A 22,391-nucleotide genomic window follows, 5' to 3' on the forward strand; every position below is an offset into this window, starting at 1 on the left:
AAAAAAATATAAAATTATCCATATCGATCGATATAAAACACAGCCCTACAGTCCATATTATTTCATTTAACATACGTAAATAATTGATATTGAAACATTTGTCCATTAGATTCAGAATCGTCCACGTCATAATCGTGATGCAGATTGGAGAATCGATCATTTTTCCTCCACTGTCCTCTGTCCTGTTTTCAAGATGGAAGCTGTTGTTAACTGAGAAATGACAACTGGTGCTACAGTAAAAACAGCAAATAATCTTTCTATCAACAAGTAGAGTAGACAGTGAGGATGCTCAATGAAAGTTTGGTGCTGTCAAGTGTGAGGTTGGCAGCAGGTCCTGGCAGGTACATAATGTGTAATCTCTCACCTGCACACACAGGGGTCTTGCCAAGTAACGCCTCCTTGTACTTGCGCAGGCTATCGTCATCCTTGTCCATCTCCTGGATCTCCATCAAGCTCTTCTGGGCCGGCGGCTTGTAGTTGACCGCGCAGTCCGCCTCCTCGTTGGCTGTGGCGATGGCGGCCAGCTGCTCGGGTGTGGGGTCTGGCTCTGCCATGGCTCGCTAGTCGGGAGTGGCACAGACGGGACAGCTAATGAGCACTGACCACAGGACATACACCACTTCCTTTTTTTCCGTAATAAGATTTGTCCTGCACAGATGGTTATTAAACATCTGGATCTAAATGTAACCCTCAGGCTTGTTGACTAGGTACGTTTGTAGACACTCGTGAATAGGAATGGGCGCAATAATCCATAAACTAATTGTCAATTGTATTGAATTATTGTTCATAATCAATGATTGCAAAGATAGAGCGCAGAAATAGATTCGGCACTAACTGGGCTTCTTAACACATCTCATACACACATGGTCTGCCAGAGAATAAGAAGACATAGCAGGAGAAATTAGTAGTGCCAGTTTAGCGAGTATTTGCAGCATTCTACAGCAGGGGTCTCAAAGCAAAAGCTCATGAGCTACTGCTGCATTAAAAAAGTGACAAGTAACATTTTTTGAGACTGACATGAAAGCACGGATCACTCTTCTCAACGAGCAACAGGTGCTGCGGTTGATTGCTCTTGATTGTTCAGTGACAGGAAAATATTAGTAATTTATTTTTTGCTTTTCTTGTATCTTTACATCTACCACAAAGTTATCCCTCTACCTGACAGTGTCCATTACGATTACATGCACACGCATCACGGCCAATTATGCAAATTAGACAATGATGCCTTGTAGCTCACACCACCACAAATAGATTGCAGTCCTGCGAGAACAGGCCAACCAAATTTGCATGAAATCCAACTCTACCAATAATCTATATAGGGATGTAACGATAGGAACATTTCAAATCATAGTTATTGATATGTGGTATCTGAGCCAAGGATGTTGTTGTGGCTTGTGCAGCCCTTTGACACACTTGTGATTAAGGCCTGTATAAATAAACTTTGATTGATTTATTGTCACCAAATTTTCAGCCGAATGTAGCTGAGATAGGCTCCAGCGACCCCCTGCGACCCCAAAATGGACAAGCGATAGAAAATGGATGGATGGATGGATCATGGTATTGTTAAATGTGCTCAAAACACCTATAATTTTACATACAAAGTTTAATTTAAACAATTAAATAAATAGCCACACAATATACTTTCTTGGCAATGCTGGTTTTCACTTACAGTAACATAATTTAAACATAAATAAAAATTTAAATATGTTATATAATAATATTGTCCTGGCTACTTAAGAGCCATATTATGTGTGTCACGCTAAGTTACTTCCTGCTTAGAGTATGGCAGAGAGCACATCCTGTAGGTTCAATGTGCACAATTACATATAGTTGCTCAAACAGTATTGTGTTTATAAGTTAAAGTTAAAGTACCAATGATTGTCACACACACACTAGGTGTGGTGAAATTTGCATTTGACCCATCTCCTTGTTCACCCAGTGGGAGGTGAGGGGAGCAGTGGGCAGCAGCGGTGGCCGCACCCGGGAATCATTTTTGGTGATTTATCTTATAAAATATAAAAGCTAAAATGTCTCTTAAAGCTCTGCCCCTTTAATTAGTGCATACTAAATAATTTAACTTAAGCCTACTACTACAACCATATTTACCAGCAACATAAAGTGAAACAGAGGCAGAGGTGTCCTGCCACAGTCAGTAACAAATAAACAGAAAACAGTAGTGGTCAAATAGAAATAAGGCAACAAGAGAAGTATCCTACACTTCTCTTTTGTAAAGTAAATCTGAACAGCCTATATGGGCATCTACATCAACTATATGATTTGCCTGAGAAGCTGGACAGGACAAAAAAAGAAAAAAAAAAATGTTTTTTTTTTTCATTTGTGGCGGACAAAATGAATGTGTGGGAAACTCTGATATTACTAACCTTGGGAAGCTTTATCGTGGTTTATCATTGTTCTATTTAACATTACTTCCCTACCTCTAAGTCAGTGTTTTTCAACCTTTTTTGAGGCAAGGCACATTTTTTTCATTGAAAAAATCCCGAGGCACACCACGAGCAGAAAACATAAAAAAATTAAACTCAGCAGCCGATATTAACAGTAAAAAGTTGTTCTCGCTAGTGTTGGATATAAATTCAAACCATAACCAACCATGCATCACTATAGCTCGTCTCAAAGTGTACTGTCATGATCTTATTTTGAGTTTTTTGCTGTTTTCTTGTGTGTAGTGTTTTAGTTCTTGTCTTGCGCTCCTATTTTGTTGTTGATTGTCATGTCATGTACGGATGTACTTTGTGGACGCCGTCTGCTGCTCCACACACTGTAAGTCTTTGCTGTCGTCCAGCATTCTGTTTTTGTTTACTTTGCAACCAGTTCAGTTTTAGTTTCGTTTTGCCTAGCTTCAATGCCTTTTCTTAGCGGCACTCGCCTTTTAAGCATTAGATACCTTTTTACCTGCACACTGCCTCACGCTGTCATCTGCATATTGTGATCACGACAAACCATGTTTTTCAAAGCATCTAGCTACCTGCTGCCACCTACTGATATGGAAGAGTATTACACAGTTACTCTGCCGCGCTCTAGACAGCACAGACACTCAACAACCGCACATTATTTGCGGATTATATTTACTGGTTTGCAAAAAATATTTTTAACCCAATTAGGTAAAATTACATCTCCCACGGCACACCAGACTGTATCTCACGGCACAGTGGTTGAAAAACACTGCTCTAAGTAATGTTGCAATTGTCCATGCTAACAAAGCAAGCCTGCCTGATAGAAAACCCTCAAAAGTAAGCCTCCATTTTCATGCTAGCTCAATGCTAATTTCAATTGGATATGCCATATACATGCTACAGATTAGCATTGACGACTTTCCATGGCCATTTCAACCTTTTCAAATGTGTTAATGAAAACTAGGCCGAGTCGGATAATAAAGCACACACATTCAGTGGCTATAAATTAGCCAGCAGCTTTTAAATTGATGACATTTTTTCATAAATTGTTATTTATACTGGAATTACGCTGCTCATTAGACTGTTCCAAAAATTGTAATAACTAATAAATGTTTGTCTATTTAATAGTAAGGACAGGAAAAGTGCAAAACCAACACTTTACACGTTTTCACCTGGTATGTTGATGCGAGTGGCGGGGCTGACTTGTGTCCCTTCGGAGAAACACGAGTGATGATGTCACGACTATGTTGACAAATTTTTTGTCGGCGACAAATTTTATTGTAGACAATGTCTAACTACTCCCAACTAAGATGCACAGTTGGTGTGTGATGCATACAATACTTACAGTATAAACATTTTTGGACTCAACAAAAGAGAATACTGGCACATTCAATGTAATGCGAAAAGACGACACAGTAACACAACTAGGACAAACTGAAATGATTGCATACTTGCAAATGAGACTAAGAAGTGTAAGAAAACAAGCTAGAACAACTGGACAGTACAATTATCATCAACTCAGTGTTAAATGTTACATTAAAAAAATATTTTTATTATTAAATACGTGTATTTATTACCACATGAACACAATGTGTATTGTTAGGTACTGATATCGATTCCCAGGCACCGTGAACTGGTATCATATTGGTTCAAATGTGAAAGAATCCATCCCTACCTGTGAGAAACATTTAATTCACACAATAATTGTTGATTTAGGGCATATCTAGACAAAGCATGCAATGGGTTTGTGTCAATTATAGAGAATGCCTTGTGATTAATGTCATCCTATGACTTGGCTACATTACAAGAGTGAATGAGTGCCTGCATTAAATGTCTCAAACTTGGGTACAGGCTCCCATGGGTGTCAGAGTCAAGGCCCGCGGGCCGGATCTCTTTGACCCCTGGGACGATATTTGATTAGTATTAGAACCGTACCGCAGGCCACAGCCGCCTGCTGCTGTTTTGCACGCACCAATACTCCATTAGTGTTGGCGCTAGGAATTTTCAAAATGGGGTCCCAGGGAACCCGTCAAGTCATAAAAATGGGGTCCCACAGTACATTTTTAGGGCCCCACTTTTTTTTTTACCGTTTTGAAAACAAATGATAAATGTAGGCATTATCCTGTTATATCTCACATTCTATATTGTGTTTTGGAAAAAGGTTGTCATAGACGTTACTTAATTCATTAAAAAAAAAAGTAATACAAAAGAAAACATATTTTTATGCATATGTAAATGTATTTAGTTATAAAACATTCATTCACTTTCTCCTTTCCTTCATGGAACTAAACTTTACAGCTGCCGGTATTTTTTTCTGTATTTTTATTGTAATCTTTTCAGGACAAAGTAAGACAAAGAAAACAATCTGAAGTTGTCTTAATTTTTTTGTTTTAATGCCATGATTTTAATAGTCCAGGCCCGCGTGTACACAGATTTTGCTCCATGCGGCCCTTGAGCTAAAATGAGTTTGACACCCCTGATCTAGTGGTATGCCAAAAAATCACTTAATTAAATATTTAAACACAGTGCTACTGATTAAACTGTTTAATGCTACAGTGGCCAAAAATATTTAATATATTTGTCAAATAAAACCTCTGCCTTGTTTTAATGAATATTTAGGCCTACAACGCTACTGAATTTTAAAGGCCTACTGAAACCCACTACTACCGACCACGCAGTCTGATAGTTTATATATCAATGATGAAATCTTAACATTGCAACACATGCCAATACGGCCGGGTTAACTTATAAAGTGCAATTTTAACAGCTCTGTTTTCATCGCAAAATTCCACAGTATTCTGGACATCTGTGTTGGTGAATCTTTTGCAATTTGTTTAATGAACAATGGAGACTGCAAAGAAGAAAGCTGTAGGTGGGGTCAGTGTATTAGCGGATGGCTGCAGCAACACAACCAGGAGGACTTTGTGTTGGATAGGAGACGCGCTATCCGACGCTAGCCGCCGACCGCATCGATGATCGGGTGAAGTCCTTCGTCGCGCCGTCGATCGCTGGAACGCAGGTGAGCACGGGTGTTGATGAGCAGATGAGGGCTGGCGTAGGTGGATAGCTAATGTTTTTAGCATAGCTCTGTGAGGTCCCGTAGCTAAGTTAGCTTCAATGGCGTCGTTAGCAACAGCATTGTTAAGCTTCGCCAGGCTGGAAAGCATTAACCATGTAGTTACAGGTCCAGGGTTTAATAGTATTGTTGATCTTCTGTCTATCCTTCAAGTCAGGGGCTTATTTCTTTTGTTTCTATCTGCAGTTAAGCCCGATGCTATCACGTTAGCTCCGTAGCTAAAGTGCTTCACCGATGTATTGTCGTGGAGATAAAAGTCACTGTGGATGTCCATTTCGCGTTCTCGACTCTCATTTTCAAGAGGATATACTATCCGAGGTGGTTTGAAATACAAATCCGTGATCCACAATAGAAAAAGGAGAAAGTGTGGAATCCAATGAGACCTTGTACCTAAGTTACGGTCAGAGCGAAAAAAGAAAGTCCTGCACTGCACTCTAGTCCTTCACTCTCATTCCTCATCCACAAATCTTTCATCCTCGCTCAAATTAAAGGGGTAATTGTCGCTTTCTCTGTCCGAATCGCTCTCGCTGCTGGTGTAAACAATGGGGAAATGTGAGGAGCCCTTCAACCTGCGACGTCACGCTACTTCCGGTACAGGCAAGGCTTTTTTTATCAGCGACCAAAAGTTGCGAACTTTATCGTCGTTGTTCTCTACTAAATCCTTTCAGCAAAAATATGGCAATATCGCGAAATGATCAAGTATGACACATAGAATCTATCCCCGTTTAAATAAGAAAATTTCATTTCAGTAGGCCTTTAATGTTGGTCATTATGGTGGTACTTGGAGAGCCAAGTGTTTTCTGAGCTGATATTAGATGAAAAAAGTTTGTCTTAGAATCATGTCAAAGGCAGGGTAGTGTGCCGTGCTTGGTCACGGACCAGTGCGCTCACACTGGCCAAACGTACCATGCTTTAGGTGTGAAGTGGACCCAAGCACGCGTGGACTAATGGACAACTCAAGGACAACATCGTGAGATACATCCACGATCACACTACCTCAGGGTATTCTGCCGAACACAATGCTGCCATTGAAAAGCAGTTAGAAACATTGAGAAATAAGTTCAACATATTTTTAAAAGATCAATGAATTATTCTTTTTTTTAAAAAGGAAACAATTCCATGTGAGGCTGACAATACACAGAACTCCTGCAACTCGTGGCAAACAGATGGAGTCAGCAGACATTGTCAGATATTGTTGGCTGTCATTACATCTTCAATAAATGCACAAGTTTACATTGTGTCTCTTATTCATCAATGGGAAGGATGTTTGGGAATAATGAAATCATTTTCTACATGATAATGCATCTTACCATACAGCAAAAGTGTAAAATCAAAAGTTTCCTTGAAGAAAGATATACAAGGTGAGTCATCTCAATCTAATGTAAAATGTGTGTTGGAAATTGAAGAAAATAATGGATGACAAAGACTCCACCTGCTAAGCTGATCTGACAACAGCAAATGTTGGAGCAAGATTGATGAAGAGTTCTGGGTGTCACTTGCTAATAAGTCCATGCCTCAGAGTAGCGCTGGGCGATATCGAGTTTGTAAGATATATCGATATATTTTTAAACAAGATATGAATTAAGAAAATATCGTGATATCGATATAATTTATTACACGTTAAAATTACCAAACGCCGCTTATTTGTTGTGTTCCTTGTTCTGCCCCTCCATGGGCTACTAAACCCCTCCCCTTCCTCCTTCCAAGACATGCTTGCACGTATGAGAACATCCATGATTGGTTGGCAAGATAGGGCGGGTCATCGAACCAGGAAGTGCCTGCCTGCAAATGTATTTTTTTATCTGACTTAGATACATTTTGTATAATTTGCACAGCTATGTTATTTATTTTACGTAGAAATATTTGTTTTCTATTTTATTTATGTTATGTAATTCGGTACTAATTAAACAGTTTCCTTTCTGTGCTGTTAATACCCGTCTTGACTAACTGGGTAAATAAAAGTGCCACTGACTGTTTACAGTGCAGTTGTCATTCACTTCAATTTCACTGAATATCGCTCAAAAATGAATATCTTTATATGTATACTTTCCCCGAAAAATATATCGAGATATATATCGAATATCGAGTTTAAGTAAAAATATATCGAGATATAATTTTTCGTTCAGCCCTACCTCAGAGACTGCAAGCTCTTATTAAAGTCAGAGGTGGTGCAACAAAGTAAAAGTTTGTTTTTCATGATTCCATAATTGTTCCCTCAGATTTGAGTCATTCCATAACATTTTCACTCTGCTTGATCTAAAAATGAGACGGTTACCGACTTCCACAATTTAACTTCTTTTTTTGTTTCTTAAAGCCAGGAAGTATAGTTTTGTGTCATGTCTGTTATCTGCTGGTTTCCTACAACACTAAACAACTAAATAAACATCTTCCAAGTCTTCCGATTGCATCTTTTTCTCCAGAGGTAGTAGAACGAATTATTCTGCAGCCCATTTATATAGAAACATTGCTTAAAGACAGGAGAGACAGCAAATATAAACATAGCTTATAAAGATGCGTTGGAATAAAAAACAGGCATCTTATGACGACATGAGGCGTGCATGTACTGTGCGGAGAAACCATTAGCACTCATCAACACCTGCAGCAACCACAAGGCAGCTGGAGGCCTGGTTCTCATTATTCCATATCCAGTCAGTCTGGTTTTTGTCTTGTTCTGACACCATAGCCCCTAAGTTAGTAAAGAACACCTTGCTGCTATTCTTCAGCAACAACATGGGTAAATAAACGGCTTATGCAGCAAAAAGACAACTTGCTGGCTTGTACCCACTATTATCTCCTTCTTTACAACGGTTACATGAGGCAAGAACACAGCTTCCCATATTTCAAAGAGCGTGAGGCCACTTAGTGTAAGTTGAGAAGATGACGTATTTGGACAAAACACAAGACATTAGCTATGTTGACACATGCTTCAGCAGAGGCTTGAAGGGGAAAGTGTTAAACACTGCTTAAAGGAAGTGAAAAGATGAGTGTTCTTGAACTTATAAGGGCAAATGAAAGACTACGACTAAAAAACAACAACATACACACATAATTACAGTGTAATTCAAAGTCAACTACATTTGGAGGATAAGAATAACCTGCCCAGACTCCAGTTAGTGAATTGATTTCACCGGCTGTTTTGCAAATGAGACAAGCGGAAAAGAGATATTTTGAAACACTGATGTCCAACATTTCCCAGAATTTTGGGTGAAAAGATGGCCAGACAATTAGCAAGACAAACCCTATTACGGAATTGTGTAGGAGTGTTGCAAATGACGGCCACAGGTAGGGCTGCAACAATCACTCAATTAAATTGATTAATTCATTTAGAAAAAAGCTGTAATTTATATTATGTTTCTTCGGTTCATAGTTTAATGAGAGTGACATAAAAATTGGCCGCATAAAAGAAGGTAAAAGATAGTAAAGGAAGGCAAAGGGTAAATAGAAGGTAAAATAAAGTAAATGTTAAAGGAAGGTCCATAGAAGGCTATACAAAAGTTAAATAGAAGGTAAACAAAGATAAACAAAAAGATCGTAAAATAATCTAAAGGGTAAATAGAAGATAAAATGTAAATAAAAAGTTAAAAATAACAATGTAAAATAAGGTAATTAGAAGGTAAATAAAAGGTAAAACAAGTTAAATAGAAGGTAAAAGATTGTATATAGTAAATATAATGTAACATGTAAATAAAAAGGTAAAAAAGGGTTAAAAAAGTTAAATAAAAGGTAAACGAAGGTAATTAGAAGGTAAAAGATCGTAAAGGGTAAACAAAAGGTCAAAGACAGTAAAGGTAAAAGGTTAAAATAAGGTCAGTAGAAGGCAAAATAAACTAAACAAAGGCAAAAACAAGGTAAATAAATGGTAAAATTATTTAAAGGGTAAATAGAAGATAAAATAAAGTAAAGGTTAAAAGAAGGTCAATATAAGGCTATACAAATGGTAAATATAAGGTAAACAAGGGTTTAAAAAAAGATGGTAAAAGAATCTAAATGGTAAATAGAATGTACAATTTAAATAAAAGGTAAAAAATTAAAAAAAGGTAAAATAAGGTAATTACAAGGTAAATAAATGGTAAAACAAGTTAAATAGAAGGTAAAAGAATGTAAATTGTAAATACAAAGGTAAAATAAGGTTAAAAAAGTTAAATAGAAAGTAAATTAAAGGTAAAATAAGGTAATTAGAAGGTAAACGAATGTAAAGGGTAAACAGAAGGTCAAAGAAAGTAAAGGTAAAAGGTTAACTTAAGGTCAGTAGAAGGCAAAAGAAGGTAAAGCAAGTTAAATAGGTGGCAAAATTATTTAAAGGGTAAAAAGCAGGTGAAATAAAGTAACGGTTAAAAGAAGGTCAATATAAGGCTATACAAAAGGTAAATAGAAGGTACACAAGAGTAAGAAAGATGTAAAAGAATCTAAAGGGTAAATAGAATTACAAATTTAAATAAGAGGTAAAAAAAAAGTTACAAATTAAAAGGTAAAATAAGGTAATTAGAAGGTAAATAAAAGGTAAAACAAGTTAAATAGAAGGTACAAGAATGTAAATGGTAAATAAAAGGTACATGTAAGTAAAAGGTAAAATAAGATTAAAAAAGTTAAATAGAAAGTAAATAAAAGGTAAAAGAAGGTAATAGAATGTAAAGGGTAAAAAAAAGGTCAAAGAAAGTAAAGGTAAATGGTTAAAATAAGGTCGAAAGAAGGAAAAAGAAGGTAAACAAAGGTAAAACAAGTTAAATAAATGGTCAAGTTATGTAAAGGGTAAATGGAAGATCAAATGTAAATCAATGACGTTGATAGGTTTTCAATGTAGTGAGTCCCCGGGACCCACAGGTGGTGAGTTGAGTGGGTGCCCTTGAAACAGTGCTTGTCCGGGCTGCTAACAACAAGGTTTCTTTTGCCACTTACTGTGATTAAACACCAGTTGTTCAATGTTCACAATGTATCGTTTTTCATGGGGAAAATTAGGTGCGTCCCCAGGACGCGCGGACATAAGAGTTTAGTGCAACCTTTCAGATTTTATTGCATCAGGGACGCAGGGCGCATACCTTGCAACATCACTGTAAATAAAAGGTAAACAAGTTAAATAAGAAAAAAAGAAAAAAGTAAATCAAACGTAAAATAAGGTCAATAATGGTAATGGCAATGAGAAAAATCTTTATTTCAACTATTTTCCCAAAAATATTCATTAAGGCTATAAAGTGTGTTTTATCCAATTACTAGATTAACCAAACAAACTAATTGATGGATTACTCGATTACTAAAACAATGAATAGCTGCAGCCCAAGTCAGAGGTAACACTTTTTTTATTACAATCATGGAGTTTGTAAGCTTTCCTTCTTTGGTTACACACCATGATAGCTAACAAATCACACTGAATGCAAAGCTTGCCTGCATAATCTCAGACAAAACAAGACCCGAGAGACTATTTATTGAGTTGACAGCAGTAAATCACAATACTGCAAACGGGACCTGCAGGAGCATGCACAGCTGGGTATAAGCCAAGTAGGACCGGCGTATCCTAATGGGGCCTCTGTGATGTCATAAAAACACATTCCTACTCTGCCGATAGCATGCTATGGCTGCTTAGCGGTGTGTGTTTGTGTAAGCGTAGCGACACAAAGAGAGCGGAAAATAGAGATACCACCATGTAGAAACCAGCAAGTGGTTTCTCTCACTTCCTCTGCTGCAATCAAGCCGAGCAACATGCAGTCACACTTAGGGCTAGGCGAAAACTGTATCACCATATAAGTGTTTTATATCGGTCGATATCGATAATCATTAATATATTTTTCTCCTGCTCGTTTTCTTTTTTAAACATATTAAAAGTTAAAAAAAAAAAATGTAATTATAATCCCCTCAGCTTTCAAGGCGGAAAGAAAAGGAAATGTCAACACAAGCATGGAAAACAAACAATGTAAACAAAATTGTATAATCACATTGAACACTTAACGATAAGCTCTTAAAATGAAGGTGCAAAAATAAGGAATATGTAAGAAATGTTTAATAAAATGTATGAAAATAGTGTGAAAATGTAAACATAGAGAAACCTAAGAATAACTATTTTCTGTCGGTTTAGTGCCAGGAAGTTACAGTTGTGCTCTAAAGGGTGAGTGTGACTAAGGTGGTGTGGTTTTACCGTCTTGGAGGGGACGAGCGCCTTGCATCATTTACAGACACATTGGTCTGACTACGGTCCCTTTGAAAAATTTAAAAAAAACTGCCATACTGTCAAAGTTATGTTTTCTCTTTTATCCAAAATTTCTGCGATCTCTCTGCAAAAAATACAACAATGCAATGCAAAAATATAAATATGTATTATTAAGCTTTAAGGCATGGGAAATACGGCCTAAAAAGAATTCGATTTACGATTTTTTTCCGACTTTTTAAAGAAATCAGGGAATACAAATGACAGTAATAATTCAAAACAAGTTTTACTTTTATTTGATCAAAAACTAGTAGTTTGAAATTACACTACATCTTAAACTTGGCAAAATTCTAATTTGTATAATGTTACTTTTAGACCAGATATCAATTCTACTTTTTATGCAATGATTTTCAAAGAATTAAATTACATGCTTCCTCTGGGAGGTAATACTTCTTATTGAATAAAATACTTATGTAAACCAAAATGCAGCATCCTACATTGCATGCGAATAATCTCCAACACTGAGATTAATAAAGTGCAAACTTAAAACTTCTGTTTTAAAGGCCTACTGAAATGAAATGTTTTTATTTAAACGGGAATAGCAGATCCATTCTATGTGTCATACTTGATCATTTCGCAATATTGCCATATTTTTGCTGAAAGGATTTAGTATAGAACAACGACGATAAAGATCGCAACTTTTGGTATCTGATAAAAACAACCCTTGCCCCTACCGGAAGTAGCGTGACGTCACAAGACAAAGGATTCCTCACAATTCCGCTTTGTTTACAATGGAGCGAGAGACATTCGGACCGAGAAAGCGACGATTTCCCCATTAATTTGAGCCAGGATGAAAGATTCGTGGATGAGGAACGTTACAGTGAAGGACTAGAGAGGCAGTGATGGACGTATCTTTTTTCGCTCTGACCGTAACCTAGGTACAAGCTGGCTCATTGGATTCCACACTCTCTCCTTTTTCTATTGTGGATCACGGATTTGTATTTTAAACCACCTCAGATACTATATCCTCTTGAAAATGAGAGTCGAGAACGCGAAATGGACATTCACAGTGACTGAACATGTAAATACACGGTTAATAATTTTCAGCTTTGCGAAGCTAAAAAAAATAGAAGCTAACTTAGCTACAGAGCTAACGTGATAGCAGGCTCAAATGCAGATAGAAACAAAATTTAAAAAAAACCCTGACTGGAAGGATAGACAGAAGATCAACAATACTATTAAACCATGAACATGTAAATACACGATTAATAATTTTCAGCTTGGCGAAGCTAAAAAAAATAGAAGCTAACTTAGCTACGGAGCTAACGTGATAGCATCAGTCTCAAATGCAGATAGAAACTAAATTAAAAAAAACCCTGACTGGAAGGATAGACAGAAGATCAACAATACTATTAAACCATGAACATGTAAATACACGGTTAATAATTTTCAGCTTGGCGAAGCTAAAAAAATAGAAGCTAACTTAGCTACGGAGCTAACGTGATCTCATCAGTCTCAAATGCAGATAGAAACTAAATTAAAAAAAACCCTGACTGGAAGGATAGACAGAAGATCAACAATACTATTAAACCATGAACATGTAAATACACGGTTAATAATTTTCAGCTTGGCGAAGCTAAAAAAATAGAAGCTAACTTAGATGCGGCGGCGGGCGTTGTACGCTTTTGACGACACCCCGGCCGCCATCAGAGTCGGCAAGAAACATATATTTCCCCAAAGTTACGTACGTGACATGCACATATCGACACGCACGTACGGGCAAGCGATCAAATGTTTGGAAGCCAAAGCTGTACTCACCGTAGTGCGTCTGCTATCCTGCTCAAAACACAACACAACCTCCTGGTGTTGGTGTTGCTACAGCCAGCCGCTAATACACCGATCGCACCTACAACTTTCTTCTTTGCAGTCTCCATTGTCCATTAAACAAATTGCAAAAGATTCACCAACACAGATGTCCAGAATACTGTGGAATTTTGTCGAAGAAAACAGAGGTATTTGAATTGGGTCCAAACACATCCCTTGACCTCGTGACGTCACGCGCATACGTCATCATACCGCGACGTTTTCAAGCGGAAGTTTCCCGGGAAGTTTAAAATTGCACTTTATAAGTTAACCCAGCCGTATTGGCATTTGTTGCAATGTTAAGATTTCATCATTAATATATAAACTATCAGACTGTGTGGTCGGTAGTAGTGGGTTTCAGTAGGCCTTTAAGTAAAATACTACTGTAAAAAAAAATGTAGTATTGTACATTGTATGCAAATATAAATAAACAAGTAAAACATTGAGGTGACAATATAGTTTTAGTAAGTGAATAAACGCAGGCTTTTCCCGGAAGTATCCTGGGCTCCTTGTTCCTGTGTACTGATGTTAAAAACAATGTACACTCCATTGCTCATATTACTATATTGATGATTATATCTGTTATAATTCCACGCAAGTTTGTTTTTTTTACGTACGAGCTGTCCGAGCTGAATGTGCAGGACGACTGTTTTAGTCGGCCCGCCAGCGTCCAAAATCAGACCCGCGGGAAGTCTCAAGTATTTTAAAAAAAAATTTTAAAAAAAGAAAAAAAAAATATGTCTTTTCTTATCCACTTTGTATTGCTTGCTACTCACAGTGTCTCCTAGCCGCTCAGGCAAATCATTTTGTCTAAAAATGCATTTTCTCATCGATAACGTGACCTCATCGCGCACGTGGAAAGTGCTCTATATATATCTAATATATACTGTATATATCTCTCTCTCTCTCTATATATATATATATATATATATATATATATATATATATATATATATATATATATATATATATATATATACACATATTAGGGGCGTGGGAAAAATCGATTTTTTGTTTTTGTTTAGATTTTTTTTTTTTTTAAATTTTTTTTTTTTTTTTTTAAATTAATCAAGCCAACAAAACAATACACAGCAATACCATAACAATGCAATCCAATTCCAAAACCAAACCAGACCCAGCAACACTCAGAACTGCAATAAACAGAGCAATTGAGAGGAGACACAAACATGACACAGAACAAACCAAAAGTAGTGAAACAAAAATGAATATTATCAACAACAGTATCAATATTAGTTACAATTTCAACATAGCAGTGATTAAAAATCCCTCATTGACATTATCATTAGACATTTATAAAAATAAAAAAAATTAACATTACTGTCACAGTGGCTTACACTTGCATCGCATCTCATAAGCTTGACAACACACTGTGTCCAATATTTTCACAAAGCTAAGTCATATTTTTGGTTCATTTAATAGTTAAAACAAATTTACATTATTGCAATCAGTTGATAAAACATTGTCCTTTACAATTATAAAAGCTTTTTACAAAAATCTACTACTCTGCTTGCATGTCAGCAGACTTGGGTAGATCCTGCTGAAATCCTATGTATTGAATGAATAGAGAATCGATTTGAATTGGGAAAAAATAGTTTTTGAATCAAGACCACCAGGAATCGATATTGAATAGAATCGTGGGACACCCAAAGATTCACAGCCCTAATATATATATATATATATATATATATATATATATATATATATATATATATATATATATATATATATATATATATATATATATATATATATATATATATATATATATATATATACACACAAGAATTGTACGTCCCCCACTTGGCTCGATGCTGTTTCAGAAGCTGGAATAAGTTATTTGTGCTGTTGCCTTTTTAAAGAACCTCTGCAGCAGGCAGTCACTTGTTCTATGCCTGTTGCTGCAAATCTAAAAAGCACTGGCAAACCTTTTCCGTCTCGCTCTTGTTAGCATTAGCCATGTTTTTGTTAGGCTTGTGGATCTCCGCTAAGGAAGTAAGGGGGCAGGGAGGGCTACGGAAGCTCATGGGGGCAAAAAATATGCCAGAGCAAGGGGGTAAAAAAAGATTTTTTATTTTATAAATTGCAGGAAACCCCCGCGCCTCGAACGGGACAAGCGGTAGAAAAATGGATGGATGGATGGGTCTGCGATACAAATTTGGAATTATTCGATAAAATAGATACATAGCCCAGCCCTACTAAGCTAATGTATATTTAGGCCTAAACTTTACACCAGTACCTCACACCTTTAACATTTACTATATAGATAATAACTATCATAACTCATGTTATGCAAATCTTTCAAAATAAATAAACTGACATAATTGGATCAAATGGACATTCAAAGGGTTAAAAAAAATCCTAATTTTTGAGTGTATTGTTTATAAATAAAATGAAAATGAAAATAAATGAAAATATTCAATTGAAAGATTAAAAACCCTCTTGGAAAAGAGCCTGCAGCTAACACTACCACAAGAGCTGTTCAACCAATGCAAAGTAAGTGCAGAAACTATGTCTGCTTATTTAAAGTTATGGGCACTCCGTGCTATCGGGGTTGTATCATTTTTATTAGTTCATTAGTTAGATTTAATCAATTAATCGTTGTCGACCGACTAGGGTTAAAAGATATACATACTTTTTCAAGCTACAAGGTTCAAACATTGTGTAACTGACACATATTGTAAATAATACATGGCATTACAAAAATGTAGAACTTTGCATAGGGAGACAGAGAAACATAAACTCTGTATTCCTTAACAATCCTATGACTGTTACAGAAAGCCCAAAGCAGCTAACAAGCAAACAGTGTTTAAACGTTACATAAAATCCGCTGATAGCCTTATGTTAGTCCCAGTATGAAATATGCGAATCAGCAAATTAGGGCAAATGCAGGAGTGAAACAGATTAGCTCTAACGCTATTAGCATCTTTGTCATGATGACACACATTCTTGCAGGTTGACTCTGCACAGACAACAACTGTGTCTCAGTGGCTACTGGCTAATGTCCTTGTTCACTCCTCTGAGATAAGTCACAGCTCACAAGAGGCTCTTTTCCCCCCATAGGAACTTTTCCATTTACCCTGGTACATGAAACCACCAAAAACTACTAAATAAAAGGTACACAAACAAGTTTACTTCTTAGTAGCTAGGTAGTAATTTGGAAAGTTCCTGAGAAACTTCAGAGGGGCGGATTGTGCTGTTAAAATGCCGATTGGTTGAGCACAGTTGGTGCGTTCCAAGAAAAATGGTATTCTAAATGTCAGCTGCCATTACAGTATGCAGGAACAACTTGTTTGTTTCTTATTTGTTGTGTATTTTTATTACAAGATATTTGACAACGGAGAGAAAAAAAGAGAAAAAAATAACTCTCAAATTGCAAGAACTTCTCTGGGCCATCTGGGACCATGTTACCAACAGTTTGAACTATTTTGCAGTTTAATGTAGTTTATAAATTTTTACAAACCTTATTTTGATACGCAAAGCTACGAGAAGTGGACGGCCTCTTTTAAAAACATACTCACAGAGGAATATTCACTATTCAGTCGAACTTTGAAGCCATTAACTGGGACTCGTTTTTGAAGATATCAGTGAAAACAGAGGAGGAAGTAAACAAGTGGAACAAACATCCAATAATCACTATTTACTTTGTTACATGCTGAAACAGTAGTCAATGACATGCCATGTGTGTAGTTATTAGCCTCAAGCAGAGTGACCAAATGCTAATGCTAATAGACTATTGCTGTGTTCGTGTTGTCATGCGTGATAAACGCTGACATGTATCATTTATGGGTTTTTTTTATTTACAGCCCACATAGATTATAAAGACTTGCCTGACCCTCATGAATTCCTCATTTGCTGAGGGGACCACTTTTTGACTGTTGGACACTAAATAAAAACCGGAATTTCTATAAAATTCTATACACTGTTCTTAAAATCAGTCAACAGACTGATTTGTATAAACTACTGTGAAAATGTGGTGGAAACACAAACCACACAGGTCTACAGGAACCTACAGTAAAGGTTCCAGGAACTCAAAAGTTCCTGAAGTTTTGGTGGAAAAGGGCCTAAGATCATCCAAGCAAATGCTGGATCATGATGACCCTCAATAAAACAGTTCCCTGACAGTGGAGAGCAACACTCCAAGAAGATATCTGCTGTCTTTAGTTGTAAACTGAGGTTAAACTGGCAACACCACAGTGGTGGGATTATAGTCAGTGGGATTATGCCCCAGGTAACATTAAACGACATGCTAAAAAGCACCACTGTATGTTCTGGACCATTGTCATGCTGGAAGAGTTTATATCCACTTCATTGTTCTGGCTAAAGCCAGGAGCTTCGTGTCCAAGATGATACGGTTGATGGTTGGCTGTTCTTTGTAATGGAGTAAACATACTGAATCTGCTGAGGTTTAAAAAAGTATCTGTACGTGCAGACGATAGAGTGATCCAATATAGTCCCGGTGGCATACAAGGATTAACTCTGAGAATGTTTTCTATTGTCAGGGCAGTAGAATTTTCCTGATCTTCAAGATCATACTGTAGCTTCATCACCAGCACTACAGCATGAGGACCAACAAGGAAAAAACATATGTTAAGACAGACCCAAGTCCCATTACTGATCAGATATTTGAAACATGAACATGATCTGCTCTTTCTGAAGGCTTACTAGTGGCTACTGCAGTGCTTTGATCCACGGTTACATGACTGAACAAATTAATTAGAAAAACAGATTAACCAGAAAAGACAGCCAGCGTATGATAACATGGCAGTAATACCTTAAAGCGCACAATAAACTGACATTTATATGGACAATACAGTTCTGTGAGGCTCAAAGTGACCTAACATTAGAAGCTTTTAGAGGTGACATTTCCATGGAGCATCACCCGTCTTCTGAAGCCATCCTTCACACATATGTCACTGTTTTGATCCTCTACACCCCCAAACCCCTACCCCCATGACTCCACTGTTTTAGCACTACAGTAGGGACCTATGAAATCTGTTACATTTTGTTCTTATTGTGTTTAGTTTTTCTCCAAAAAAAAAAAAAAAAAAGTCCAATAATTAAATGCAAAAATCCTTACATTTATTGGTGCAATATATAATTGGACAATTTGACCAGTATTTTAAGTCAAGGCATAATACATGTTTAAAATTAATGTACCAATAAATGCTCCAAGTACAATGTAATTATGCAAGCTACTTTTTTGTATTTTGGTAGCGCAGTCAAACCGGATTTTGTGCACAGCACTGTTATTGTGAAGCCTGGAAGTGCGCTGCTCTTCTTAAGGGCATTGACGGCTGCAATGCATTTTAGTGGAGACAAGGCTGAGTTGACAAATAAAAAGGGTCCAGGTCAGCGGTCATTTCGCCAGACAGCTACACCTAACATTTTAGAGTCAGAATATTAGTTAGCATTAATCATGTTTAAAACGCTACAATCTGTGGCATTGGAGGTGTCGTCCACAACAACACAAGCAGATGAGATGTGTTGTGGGTGTGCAGGTTGCCAAAGCTAGCATTAGCATCGCAGTTTGTTCGCAGACTTAGCCAGTGTCTCAAGTGGTCATTGTGATATTGTTTAGCTTGGGAGAGGGTGGGTGAGCGATCCCTGGAAACATGATTTCCCCAGACTAACGTCCTTTTTCCTCACTGGACGGTGTGGCTCGGTTGGTAGAGCGCTTGTGAAAGCCCTTTGAGTATCTTGAAGGTAGAAAAGCGCTACACAAGTTTGACCCATTCACCAGTTACAGTGAACGCCTTTCAATCAGTTTATATCAGTTTCTGTTATATTCCAGGTTAATTTATGCGATTGTGTTAACGCGGAAATCATAGGGACCTAATATCGTTACACAGCACTAGGGCTGCAACTAACAACTAATTTGATAATAGATTAATCTGTCGATTATTACTTCAATTAATAATCTGAAAAAAGAGACAAACTACATTTCTATCCTTTCCAGTATTTTATTGGAAAAAAAACTGCATACTGGCACCATACTTATGTTGATTATCAGCTGTTTGTAAATGTTGCAGTTTATAAAGGTTTATAAAAAAAAATATATATATATATACAGTATATAAAAAAGTAGCCTCTGCGCATGCGCATAGCATAGATCCAACAAATCGATGACTAAATTAATCGCCAACTATTTTTATAAATCGATTTTAATCGATTAGTTGTTGCAGCCCTACACAGCACTGTATAGTACGAGCATTTTAATCGCATCTGCGACTAAAAATAGGTTGAGCGAGTTTTGGACAAAAAGAAGCACACGTGCGAGTACAGATTTTAACCCTTTCGTCGCACTTAAAATCCCAAATAAATCCATCCAAAGTTGATCAAGATAGAGTAAAATGTTCACCTATCTGTATAGCATGTTTGAAATAAACTTAAACCATCATCATAACCAAATGGACAAGTGATTGACATGGAAGTGTCACTTTGTATGCGCTGCAGAACTGTGGCCCCATCCTCCTCCACCATGCACAGAGGGGAGCGGAGCTCACACACATACTAAACACAGAATAAACAAAATCTTAGTTGGAGGAACTGGTCAGTAAAAGTCAACGTTTTTTTTCACCGCCTTAAAACGTGACTGCACTGAGCGCTAGTAACTACGAGGGTTGGTTAGTTAGTTTTAGTTTATTTTGAACATTCAATACAATTACAATGGAAGGAATATTGAACAACAAATCAATGATTGAAGTGACAAACTTGCCATCCAAACAATACCACGTTTGTTGACAAGAACATACAGCCATGGAAGCACTTTCAATCTATTAAGCACAGGTAACCAACCACTGAAAGATTAAAAAGAGCTGCTGTCAGAGCCAACAAACTCCTGCTGCTAGCCTGCTGAGCTAACAAAAACAGCTCAGGCTACTGAGCATAGCCTTGATGATGTCACACGTCACTAGGCAACAGGCATCGCCTTTTTAAAAAGGCACACGCACAGACTTGTCCACAAACTTATCTTAACTGCATTATGTCAGATATTTTAATTTTTTTAGGTAGCACAATAATTACTTTCCTTTGTAATTAATTACATTTATTAAAGAGTAATTCAATTACTTTTTTAAAGTATTTTTCAGAACAGCCTGTCACTCGTGTATGTCCTATAATAATGCTTATTTTATAAAAACAGCGTTATTTTAAAGGTAAATTATTTTCATGTTCCTGCTGACGTTTAAACACGTCCTCTTAAACAAGGGCACTTTCACATTTTGTTCTTTTGTTTTTGTTGCCTGAAAAATTGAGCATAGCTAAATGTTTTTTAAAGATTAATTTGATTTTTTTTATATTATTGTGAAGGCTTTTTCTTTTTTTCTTTTTCTTACTTGTTGGTACCCGTTTTTGTGTATTTGGGATCCCCATCAGTCCTGAAATTTTTAAATCAAGGCATGGTGGAGATATTTAGTTACGTCAACGGATATTTCTATTTGCGGGTTAGTTTATGGGCCAAACTATATCGGGATATGAGTTTTGATCCATATCGCCCAATCCTATACTCGTATTAGCGCCAGTGCAAGCACAGTTTAGGGATGTTCTCTGTGTTTAATTGAGCATTACAGTGGGCCTTATGATGTCATTGTGTTTATATGTATGAGTGTACATGTGCATGTTCAGTGTTAACAATTAAAGTGTGATATTTAAGACATTTCATATTGCTACTAGGGCTGGGCGATATGGACAAAAAAGTATATCTCGATATATTTTTGCTTAAACTCGATATTCGATATACCGTATTTTTCGGACTATAAGTCGCAGTTTTTTTCATAGTTTGGCCGGGGGTGCGACTTATACTCAGGAGCGACCTATGTCTGAAATTATTAACACATTACCGTAAAATATAAAATAATATTATTTAGCTCATTCACGTAAGAGACTAGACGTATAAGATTTCATGGGATTTAGCGATTAGGAGTGACAGATTGTTTGGTAAACGTATAGCATGTTCTATATGTTATAGTTATTTGAATGACTCTTACCATAATATATTACGTTAACATACTAGGCACGTTCTCAGTTGGTTATTTATGCGTCAAATAACGTACACTTATTCAGCGTGTTGTTCACTATTCTTTATTTATTTTGAATTGCCTTTCAAATGTCTATTCTTGGTGTTGGGTTTTATCAAATACATTTCCCCAAAAAATGCGACTTATACTCCAGTGCGACTTGTATATGTTTTTTTATTTCTTTATTATGCATTTTCGGCCGGTGCGACTTATACTCCGGAGTGACTTATACTCCGAAAAAATACGGTATGTCTCGATATATTTTTCGGTGAAAGTATACATATAAAAGATATTCCTTTTTGAGCAATATTCAGTGAAATTGAAGTGAATGACAGTCAGTGGCACTTTATTAACCCAGTTAGTCAAGATGGGTATTAACAGTAGGGATGTCCCGATCCGATATTTGGATCGGATCGGCCGCCGATATTTGCCAAAAAATGCGTATCGGCAAAGCATGGGAAAATGCCGATCCAGATACAGTTTTAAAAAAAATCGGGTCTGTGTTTTCTAACGCACCGATTTAAATAATACATTCCACTTTTCTGCTGCTCCCTAATTTCCGTTCCACATTTTCCAGCACACCTTCAACACATCCACAGGTCTGTGGATTCTCACGCAGTTGCTTTTCGCTGCTGGCATTACACGACAGGCTCTTCTCACTCTTTTCTGTGTCTCCCTCTCACAGACAGCAAGCGCACCTTACACACGTCACATACTGTCACGTCATACGTCACATACGTATACGCCCTCCCCGGGCAGAGAGGTAGCAGCATGGCTAACGTTAGCTGTGATGCTAGCGCAGCCGTGCGAGCAACGTTCCCTCTAAGGTGCGCGCCTGTGCCATTGCGCACTGCTCAAGCGTCGTCTGC

At 37.0% G+C, this 22,391-nt stretch overlaps 1 protein-coding gene across 1 annotated transcript in view; it reads right to left on the minus strand.

Annotated features, from left to right (window-relative positions):
• The window catches only part of LOC133652155 (rho GDP-dissociation inhibitor 1-like), a 44,865-nt gene that overhangs the window by 6,601 nt on the left and 15,873 nt on the right, over positions 1-22,391 (minus strand). Inside the window, exon 2 of the mRNA XM_062050584.1 lies at positions 365-560. Within this exon, the coding sequence (XP_061906568.1) occupies positions 365-554 (190 nt within the window). The 5' untranslated portion in view covers positions 555-560. The remainder of the gene's footprint in view (positions 1-364; positions 561-22,391) is intronic.

This window comes from Entelurus aequoreus, linkage group LG06 (genome assembly GCF_033978785.1).
Source record: "Entelurus aequoreus isolate RoL-2023_Sb linkage group LG06, RoL_Eaeq_v1.1, whole genome shotgun sequence".
Classification (NCBI taxonomy): domain Eukaryota; kingdom Metazoa; phylum Chordata; class Actinopteri; order Syngnathiformes; family Syngnathidae; genus Entelurus; species Entelurus aequoreus.